Genomic DNA, 10,311 nt, shown 5'->3' with positions numbered 1-10,311 from the left:
GTGAGACCAGGTGAGGGGGAAGGTGGGTGGGGGAGAGGGGGATGAAGTGAGACACTGGGAGTTGATAGGTGAGACCAGGTGAAGGGGAAGGGTGGATGGGGGAGAGGGGGATGAAGTAAGACACTGGGAGGTGATGGGTGAGACCAGGTGAGCGGGAAGGTGGGTGGGTGGGGGAGAGTGGGGATGAAGTGAGACACTGGGAGGTGATGGGTGAGACCAGGTGAGGGGGAAGGTGGGTGGGTGGGGGAGAGGGGGGATGAAGTGAGACACTGGGAGGTGAGACCAGGTGAGGGGGAAGGTGGGTGGGTGGGGGAGAGGAGGGATGAAGTGAGACACTGGGAGGTGATGGGTGAGACCAGGTGAGGGGGAATGTGGGTGGGTGGGGGAGAGGGGGGATGAAATGAGACACTGGGAGGTGATAGGTGAGACCAGGTGAGGGGGAAGGTGGGTGGGTGGTGAGAGGGGGGATGAAGTGAGACACTGGGAGGTGATAGGTGAGACCAGGTGAGGGGGAAGGTGGGTGGGTGGGGGAGAGGGGGGATGAAGTGAGAAAGTGGGAGGTGATCGGTGAGACCAGGTGAGGGGGAAGGTGGGTGGGTGGGTGGGGGAGAGGGGGGATGAAGTGAGACACTGGGAGGTGATAGTGAGAGCAGGTCAGGGGGAAGGTGGGGTGGGTGGGGGAGAGTGGGGGTGAAGTGAGACACTGGGAGGTGATAGGTGAGACCAGGTGAGGGGGAAGGTGGGTGGGTGGGAAAGAGGGGGGATGAAGTGAGTCACTGGGAGGTGATAGGTGAGACCAGGTGAGGGGGAAGGTGGGGTGGGTGGGGGAGAGGGGGGATGAAGTGAGACACTGGGAGGTGATAGGTGAGACCAGGTGAGGGGGAAGGTGGGTGGGTGGGGGAGAGGGGGGATGAAGTGAGAAAGTGGGAGGTGATCGGTGAGACCAGGTGAGGGGGAAGGTGGGTGGGTGGGGGAGAGGGGGGATGAAGTGAGACACTGGGAGGTGATAGTGAGAGCAGGTCAGGGGGAAGGTGGGTGGGGGAGAGGGGGGATGAAGTGAGAAACTGGGAGGTGATAGTGAGAGCAGGTCAGGGGGAAGGTGGGTGGGGGAGAGGGGGGATGAAGTGAGACACTGGGAGGTGATAGGTGAGACCAGGTGAGGGGGAAGGTGGGTGGGTGGGGGAGAGGGGGGATGAAGTGAGACACTGGGAGGTGATAGGTGAGACAAGGTGAGGGGGAAGGTGGGTGGGTGGGGGAGAGGGGGGATGAAGTGAGACACTGGGAAGTGATAGGTGAGACCAGGTGAGGGGGAAGGTGGGTGGGGGAGAGGGGGGATGAAGTGAGACACTGGGAGGTGATAGGTGAAACCAGGGGGAAGGTGGGTGGGTGGGGGAGAGGGGGGATGAAGTGAGACACTGGGAGGTGATACCAGGTGAGGGGGAAGGTGGGTGGGGGAGAGGGGGGGATGAAGTGAGACACTGGGAGGTGATAGGTGAGACCAGGTGAGGGGGAAGGTGGGTGGGTGGGGGAGAGGGGGGATGAAGTGAGACACTGGGAGGTGATGGGTGAGACCAGGTGAGGGGGAAGGTGGGTGGGTGGGGGAGAGTGGGGATGAAATGAGACACTGTGAAGTGATAGGTGAGACCAGGTGAGGGGGAAGGTGGGTGGGGGAGAGGGGGGATGAAGTGAGACACTGGGAGGTGATAGGTGAGACCAGGTGAGGGGGAAGGTGGGTGGGTGGTGAGAGGGGGGATGAAGTGAGAAAGTGGGAGGTGATCGATGAGACCAGGTGAGGGGGAAGGTGGGTGGGTGGGGGAGAGGGTGGATGATGTGAGAAACTGGGAGGTGATAGTGAGAGCAGGTCAGGGGGAAGGTGGATGGGTGGGGGAGAGGGGGGATGAAGTGAGACACTGGGAGGTGATAGGTGAGACCAGGTGAGGGGGGAGGTGGGGGGTGGGGGAGAGGGGGAATGAAGTGAGACACTGGGAGGTGATAGGCGAGACCAGGTGAGGGGGGAGGTGGGTGGGTGGGGAATTGGGATGAAGTGAGACACTGGGAGGTAATAGGTGAGAACAGGTGAGGGGGAAGGTGGGGGGTGGGGGAGAGGGGGAATGAAGTGAGACACTGGGAGGTGATAGGTGAGACCAGGTGAGGGGGAAGGTGGGTGGGTGGGGGAGGGGGGGATGAAGTGAGACACTGGGAGGTGATGGGTGAGACCAGGTGAGGGGGAAGGTGGGTGGGTGGGAGAGAGGGGGGATGAAGTGAGACACTGGGAGGTGATGGGTGAGACCAGGTGAGGGGGAGGGTGGGTGGGTGGGGGAGAGGGGGGATGAAGTGAGACACTGGGAGGTGATGGGTGAGACCAGGTGAGGGGGAAGGTGGGTGTGAGGGTGGGAAAGAGGGGGGATGAAGTGAGTCACTGGGAGGTGATAGGTGAGACCAGGTGAGGGGGAAGGTGGGGTGGGTGGGGGAGAGTGGGGATGAAGTGAGACACTGGGAGGTGATAGGTGAGACCAGGTGAGGGGGAAGGTGGGTGGGTGGGGGAGAGGAGGATGAAGTGAGACACTGGGAGGTGATAGGTGAGACCGGGTGAGGGGGAAGCTGGGTGGGTGGGGGAGAGGGGGGATGAAGTGAGACACTGTGTGGTGATAGGTGAGACCGGGTGAGGGGGAAGGTGGGTGGGTGGGGGAGAGGGGGGATGAAGTGAGACACTGTGTGGTGATAGGTGAGACCGGGTGAGGGGGAAGTTGGGTGGGTGGGGGAGAGGGGGGATGAAGGGAGACACTGGAAGGTGATGGGTGAGACCGGGTGAGGGGGAAGGTGGGTGGGGTAGAGTGTGGGTGGTGAGACACTGGGAGGTGATTGGTGAGACCACAAAGATTAATGTCAAATATGTTAAGATACGAACAGTTCACCAGGTTTAATCACATACAGAGAAAAGTTTAATATCTACATTTCATCCGACTGGTTTCCCAGACACAGCTCACAGTTCATTCAGCAAGGGCGAGTTGGACCAAAGGGCCTAGCTTTGTGCTGTGCTGCCCACTTGTGGCTACCACTGCCTCGTCTGTCCCCAATCGTCATTTCCGATCGTTGGCTCCCCTCTCCGGCTCCCTGGGTAAGGGGTCCGAATGAAATACCTTCTTCCATTCCGTGTCTAAAGCCACGTTCCTCTGTGTCTCCGCAGACTTCTTGATGGCCTCCATCACCATGGCATTCCTGTGCCTGCTGTCCTCCCCGTGGGCCCGGTTCATTTCCGGGAGGTGCTGTGGAGAGGGACAACACATCGGGATTAGCTCATTGCCGTCATGAGCCACGGCAGGGAATGCCCTCGATGTCAGTAAAATCACTCCCTCAATCTCTCCTCATCGCGCAAACTACAGAAAACCTGGTAAATCTCCTCTGCATCCTCTCTAAAGCTTCCTCATCCTTCTCATAATGGCGACCACAGCTGAACACAATACAGTGTGTCTAACCAGGTGCTACATTACCTCACGGCCCTTGAACTCAATCGCCCGACTGATGAAGACTAAAACACCAGACACCTTCTTAACCACCCCAACAACGTGCAGCAACATTTGAGGGATCTACGGACGTGGACCCCGAGATCCCTCTGTCCCCCACATTGCGAAGAACCCTGCCATTAACCCTGTACTCTACCTTCAGGTTCCATGGTGAACCACTCCACACTTCCCCTGACTGAACTGCATCTCCCACTTCTCAGCCCGGCTGCGTCCTGTCAATGTCCCATTGCAACCTACAGCAACCTTCTGCACCGTTCCGATCTGCACCACAGCCCGAGGATGTAAAGCAATTGAACACAGACCAGGCCCTTCAGCCCACAATGTTGTGCTAACCTTTTAGCCTACTCTGGGATCAGTCTAATCTTTCCCTCCCACATCATCTGCATCGTTCTGTACTGCCTCGTAAGACGTGGGTGATCATGGTCTCAAGACCACGATTGCTCTTGCAAGATTTTTCTACAGAAGTGGCTCGCCATTGCTTTCTTCTGGGCTGTGTCTTTACGAGATGGGTGACCACCCCACCCCCGCCATTATCAATACTTTTCAGAGATTGTCTGCCTTGCGTCAGTGGTCATATGACTTGCTCCCATGTGGGGCGTGGGGGGGGGGGGGTTGGGCAGGTGCTACACTTTCCCCAAGAGTGAACTGCAGGCCCGCAGAGAGAAGACCCTTCCATCTCCTTTGGTAGGGACTTATCTCAAAGAATGCCGGCCAATGTTTCAATGTACATGGGATTTGTTCATCTGAATCTTGGTTGTTATCGCTGTAAATCGTTGTGCACCAACAGCTGCGCTCCCAAACCGTATCAAGACCAAATCCAACTCGAGGGCAGGAGTACGGCGAGGATGCTGGCCTGGAATGGGGTTAGTTGAAGTGGGCTGATCGGAATGAGTGGGGGCTAAATTGAGGGGACCACTGGGATGGGTGGGGGTTGGATTGAGGAATTCACCGAGGTGGGTGGGGCTCAAGACTGTGGGTGTTTGGGAAATGGGACTGGAGACTGGGAATGGCGGCGGCTGGATCACGTGATTTGGGCAGGCGGGTTACGGGAACACGTGATGATGGGATCACCGGGCGGCGGGGTTTGACCTGCCACTACATCTCCCAGAATGCCCCGCGGGTCACGTGGCCTTTGGCCACTCAGGAAGCAGAGACACTACATCTCCCAGCACGCCCCGCGCTCCGTCCGCCACCGAGTGAGCGGAGAGGCCGCCCCGCACTCAACCCTTCGCCTTCACCCCCACCGCCACCCCCCGGTAAAGACTACCTGGGCGATGTCCCGCTGGCGCTGCTCGCTCGGGCCCACCAGCAACCAGCACACACCGCCGGCGCCCAGGGCCGCCAGCGCCCAAGCGCTCATCACCAGACTCCGGCCGCTCATCCCGACCCGGCAGCAGTGCGCCTGCGCACAGACCGTCCTCCGGGGGGGGGGGGAGGGGCCTGACCGCCCAACACCGGGTATTACGGTAACCGGTTTTTACAATAAAATAACTCGTAATATCAGTTGGCAAATTCGTTGATTATTGTGACACGTTGCATGGTGCAGTGTAAAGTTACTGCGGTCGGAGTCTATTCTGGAAATTAATGTTAGGAACACGTTCTGTTTTCACCACAACAAGGGCTGATTCGGAGGTGGCGGTGGGCGTTTCATGATAAACTCTAGGTAGTGGTGTCCCCCTGACATTGAGCACCAAATGCCGGAACTCTCCACAATCCTGACCGCTTGAGATGCTGCATGATGAGGTCTTCATCCCGACGCATTTCATATCGCAGTCAGGGACTTCAACCAGGTTTGTTTGAAGAAATCCCTGCCGAATTACCATCAGCGTATAACCCGTCCCGACAAACCAGACCACTGGAGTACTCAGATACAGAATGCCTCTGCTCCAAGCCCAGAGCGCATTTCAGTGAATCTGATCACTGGGTTGCCCTTCTCCTACCCTCACACAGGCACAGACTTAGAGCAAAACTCCAGAGATGGGGACAACAAAGGGGTGGTCGCGGGAGGCGGAGAGCGGCTACGGGATTGCTTCGAGTCAGTGGACTGGTCTGTGTTCAAAGACTCATCTGGGGTTCTGAAAGAATACACCATGGTAGTCACGGGCTTTATCAAGCAGTAGACGAGTGTGTCCCCACAAAACCATTCAGAGTCTTCCCCGAGCACAAGCCCTGGATGAACCGTGAGATCGGTAATCTGCGGAGGGTCAGGTCGGAGGCGTTCGGGTCTGGAGACCAAGAAGGTTACAAGAGATCAGGGCACGATCTCCAAAAGCCCCTCTCACGGGCGAGGTGGCCATTCTGGACCAGACTTGAAACAACGCAGGATCCGCGACAGTTTTGGCAAGGATTAAATGCTGTCACCTCGTATCAAGCGGCGCAGGCGACAACGGGGCTTCGCTTCCAGACGAGCTCAATGCCTTCGCTGAACTCCCACGACCCCGTGGTTTCAGTCTCCGATGTGCGAGCGGCCTTGAGGAGGGCGACCCCGGGGAAAGCACCCGGCCCACACGGGGTGTGAAGGACAAAAGAAGACCAGCGCTGGCCAGCTGGCTGGATGGTCACCGAGATCGTTTCGCCTCGGCAGTCTGAGCTCCCACCTGATTCAGGCAGGCTTCGATTGCACCGGTGTCCAAGAACATGGGGCCCTGACTCAGTGACTATCGTCCAGTGGCACTCAAATCCACGGAGATGATGTGTTATGAGGGGTTGGTGTTGAAACATATCAACGACTTGGATCCGCTCCATTTTGCCTCCCGTCACGACAGGCCCTCAGCAGATCCCATCCCATTGGCTCTTCGCTCACCCCTGGGACATCTGGACACAAAGATACATACTCCAGGGTGCTCCTTATCGATTACAACTCAACACTCAGTACCGTCATCCCCCCAATGAGCTCCAAGACCTGGGCCTCAATGCTCTCAGGCCACCCAGGCCAGGCTCTCTTCTCACTGCTGCCATCAGGTAGAAGGTACAGGAGCCTCAGGACCCGCACCGCCAGGTTCAGGAACAGTTATCACCCCTCAACCATCAGGCTCCTGAACCAGTGAGGATAACCTCAACTCTGAACTGATTCCATCGGGAAGGAGGTACAGGAGCCTCAGGTCCCACACCACCAGGTTCAGGAACAGTTATTACCCCTCAACCATCAGGCTCCTGAACCAGTGAGGATAACCTCAACTCTGAACTGATTCCATCGGGAAGGAGGTACAGGAGCCTCAGGTCCCACACCACCAGGTTCAGGAACAGTTATTACCTCTCAACCATCAGGTAGAAGGTACAGGAGCCTCAGGACTCACACCACCAGGATCAGGAACAGTTATTACCCCTCAACCATCAGGTAGAAGGTACAACAGCCTCAGGTCCCACACCACCAGGTTCAGGAACAGTTATTACCTCTCAACCATCAGGTAGAAGGTACAGGAGCCTCAGGACTCACACCACCAGGTTCAGGAACAGTTACTACCCCTCAACCATCAGGTAGAAGGTACAGGAGCCTCAGGACTCACACCACCAGGTTCAGGAACAGTTACTACCCCTCAACCATCAGGTAGAAGGTACAGGAGCCTCAGGACTCACACCACCAGGTTCAGGAACAGTTATTACCCCTCAACCATCAGATAGAAGGTACAGGAACCTCAGGTCCCACACCACCAGGTTCAGGGACAGTTACTACCCCTCAACCATCAGGCTCCCGAACCAGAGGGGACAACTTCACTTACCCCATCACTGAACTGTCCCCACAACCAATGGACTCACTTCAAGGACTCTTCGTCTCATGTCCTCAATATTTATTGCTTATTTATTTATTATTACAATTATTTATTTATTTGTATGTGGGCGTGTATTTTGCACGCTGGTTGACCGTCCCACTTGGCACGGGTTTTTCACTGAGTCAGTTATGGTTAGTTGGATTTATTCAGTATACCCACAGGAAAATGAGGTGGGTAGGCAGGGTGAGGGGGGCTGAAGAGAGATTTTAGGGAGCCAGGTCCTCCACATTAGTAATCTCTGGCCAGCTGCCCTGTCCCACACCAGAATAGGATGATCTGGCAGGTGAATGTGTGGCTGAGGATTCATTGCAGGGAGCAGGAGTTCATTGGGAGCTCTTCTGGGAGGGCTATGGCCTGTACAAAAGAGATAGGTTACACCTGAACCCAAAGGGGTCCAATATCCCATCGAGCAGGTTGGACAGGGTTGCTCGGGGGGTTTAAACTAATCTGGCAGGGAGCTGGGAAGCAGAGGCAGCGCTGAAGATGGTTTACAACGTGTAGTAGGACATCTTAGTAAGGTGCCGGCTGGTGGCGCAGTGGCATCAGCGCCGGACTTCGGAGCGAAGGCTCCCGAGTTCGAATCCTGCCTGCTCCCTGCTGGGTTGAGTTGAGTGTCGAGCTAGCAGCTCGGCTTCGTAAAAACAAGAGGGAGGGAGGGAGGGAGGGAGGGACGGCGGGAGGGAGGGATGGAGGGACGGCGGGAGGGCGGGAGGGCGGGAGGGAGGGATGGAGGGACGGCGGGAGGGAGGAACGGCGGATAGGGAGCTCTGAAGCAGAGGTGGGGGGTGGGGGAGCTCCGCACAGCGGATAGTGAACAACACACTGCGTTCCGTCCATATTGTCTCCACCCCGCTGGACAGGTGTGTACTGCTCTCCGGTAGAATGCCAAACCCCCCAGCCCCATATCCGTATTTCATACCCGTATGAAATTCACGGGGAGCGGGGACTTCGTCCCGCCTCCCGTTTAATCTTCTCCCCGCCGCCGAAGATCAAAGGTTAGCTTCCTTCGTCACTGCGAGGTCAGCGAAATGCATCGCTTGTGTCAAAGCAAATCAGTGGGGGGTGTGCTGGGGGGGGGGCAAGTGTCGTCGCCGCTGCCAATATAGCAAGCCCACATCACCCTAACCCTCAACGGGACGTCACCGGACCCGGAGGCAACCCACGCGGTTACGGGGAGGGCGTACAAACTCCTTCCACACAGCGGCAGGAATCGAACCCGGGTCTCTGGCGCTGTAATGGAATCGCGCCAGCAATACGCGAAGCAAGGCCTCAGCCTGGGAGCTGGGGGGGGTGGGTGTTGACGCACCCCGGCGGCGGTGAACGGTCCCCAGTCTTGCTGACCCTGACTTCATCCTGTCAATGACTGTTGTTACCTACACCGTAACTGGGTCACCTACCAGCAAAGATAGAGAGGCCCGTTGAAGTCTGATGGTACTATTTTTAACAGTATTTATTGATAAAAATACACAAAAATAATATCAATGCAAACATTCAGATAATATACGTCGACAATACTAAATCTATAAGCGCGGGTATAATAATAATCAATAAGAAATAGCTCTATCGTTGTCTAGGGGCTAATGTATTGTCCGATGGAAATATAAAAGTCACTTTAGTTCATTCAAGCTGCAGCCTTTGGTTGGAGTCAAGAGAGAGAGTTTAAACTTGCCCAGTCCTTCTATGATGTCAATCCTTCGAGAGTCGTTGGGAGTTGATTTCCCCGTAATTAGCGAAAAACCGTTCTTCCGTGGTAAAGGCCCACCGATTCCGGGCCAAATGGAAATGGATGCACGTGGCCTTCCCCCCGGCTTTCGCTATTACGGGATCGCTAGCGTTTCTTCTGGTGCGTCTGAGGGGCTGTTCCCACAGACCCTCTTTTATCCTGACTCACAGGGTCTCAGATGTCAATCAGGTTGAGATGATGCCATCCCTCCCCCACCCCCCACCGGTTCATTGCCTGGGGGCTTCGATGCAGGATGAAATACACAAGTCCGTCTCCAAGAGACAATAGCCAGTATCAATGGGTCCGCCTTTCGGACTCTTCCACATTCCAACTCTTTGTGGATTCTGCATGTCTTTCTCTCATTTCCTGGGTCTCCTGAACGGACTCAATAGTGATCTTGCGATTCTCACAAAGGAGGGGGCTACCCCTCACCCTTCGGCCCCTCAGAGCTGTGGCACATTCGTAACACTGTGTCGTGGCTGTCCGTGCATTCGCCTCCCCACGTCAAACAAGGTCAAACCTGGGCTGAGGTGGTAGTTAATGGGTTAATCCTATGCCCTTCAGTTCACCTCCCCCACATGGGAGGAGTCCACATAGCGTACAAGCAGTGTTATCAATAGAGTTGAGTTGAAGGTCCTGCATGCTGGTGTCCTGGAGTGCTCTGCACCGTCCCTCAACATCGAACACAACACCACATTCTCCATTAAGGGAATAACACACAGAAACACAGGAAACCTACAGCACAATACAGGCCCTTCGGCCCACAAAGCTGTGCCGAACATTTCCCTACCTTAGACATTACCTAGGGTTACCCATAGCCCTTTCTTTTTCTGAGCTCCATGTACCTGTCCAGGAGTCTCTTAAAAGACCCCATCGTATCCGCCTCCACCACCGTCTCCGGCAGCCCCTTCCATGCACTCACCACCCTCTGTGTAAAAACTTACCCCTGACATCTCCTCTGTACCTACTCCCCAGCACATTAAAACTGTGCCCTCTTGTGATAGCCATTTCAGCCCTGGGAAAAAGCCTCTGACTATCCACACGATCAGTACCTCTCATCATCTTATACACCTCTATCAGGTCACCTCTCATCCTCCGTCGCTCCAAGGAGAAAAGGCCGAGTTCACTCAACCTGTTTTCATAAGGCGTGCTCCCCAATCCAGGCAACATCCTTGTAAATCCCCTCTGCTCCCTTTCTATGGCTTCCACGTCCTTCCTGTAGTGAGGTGACCAGAACTGAGCACAGTACTCCAAGTGGGGTCTGACCAGGGTCCCATACAGCTAACACCTTGGG

At 56.0% G+C, this 10,311-nt stretch overlaps 1 protein-coding gene across 1 annotated transcript; it reads right to left on the bottom strand.

Annotated features, from left to right (window-relative positions):
- Positions 1–2,895: 2,895 nt before the first annotated feature.
- Positions 2,896–4,938, bottom strand: LOC132383678 (ubiquinol-cytochrome-c reductase complex assembly factor 3-like). Its single transcript, XM_059954869.1, has 2 exons — positions 4,792–4,938; positions 2,896–3,266 (listed from the first exon to the last, which is right to left on the bottom strand). The coding sequence occupies exons 1-2, from the start codon at positions 4,903–4,905 to the stop codon at positions 3,081–3,083; spliced, it is 300 nt and encodes a 99-aa protein (XP_059810852.1). The 5' UTR covers positions 4,906–4,938; the 3' UTR covers positions 2,896–3,080.
- Between the last annotated feature and the right edge of the window lie 5,373 nt (positions 4,939–10,311).

Source organism: Hypanus sabinus, chromosome 31 (assembly GCF_030144855.1).
Source record: "Hypanus sabinus isolate sHypSab1 chromosome 31, sHypSab1.hap1, whole genome shotgun sequence".
Lineage (NCBI taxonomy): Eukaryota > Metazoa > Chordata > Chondrichthyes > Myliobatiformes > Dasyatidae > Hypanus > Hypanus sabinus.
Note: the sequence above shows the minus strand (reverse complement) of the source record. Positions and strands in the feature narration are given on the sequence as shown.

What these genes read in the sequence shown, in the direction of transcription:
- LOC132383678 (XM_059954869.1), bottom strand. Translation starts at nt 4,905, where the DNA reads ATGAGCGGCCGGAGTCTGGTGATGAGCGCTTGGGCGCTGGCGGCCCTG. An exon ending in GCCAGCGGGACATCGCCCAG is followed by an intron (nt 3,267 to 4,791) that starts GTAGTCTTTACC and finishes CCCTCTCCACAG; the next exon opens with CACCTCCCGGAAATGAACCG.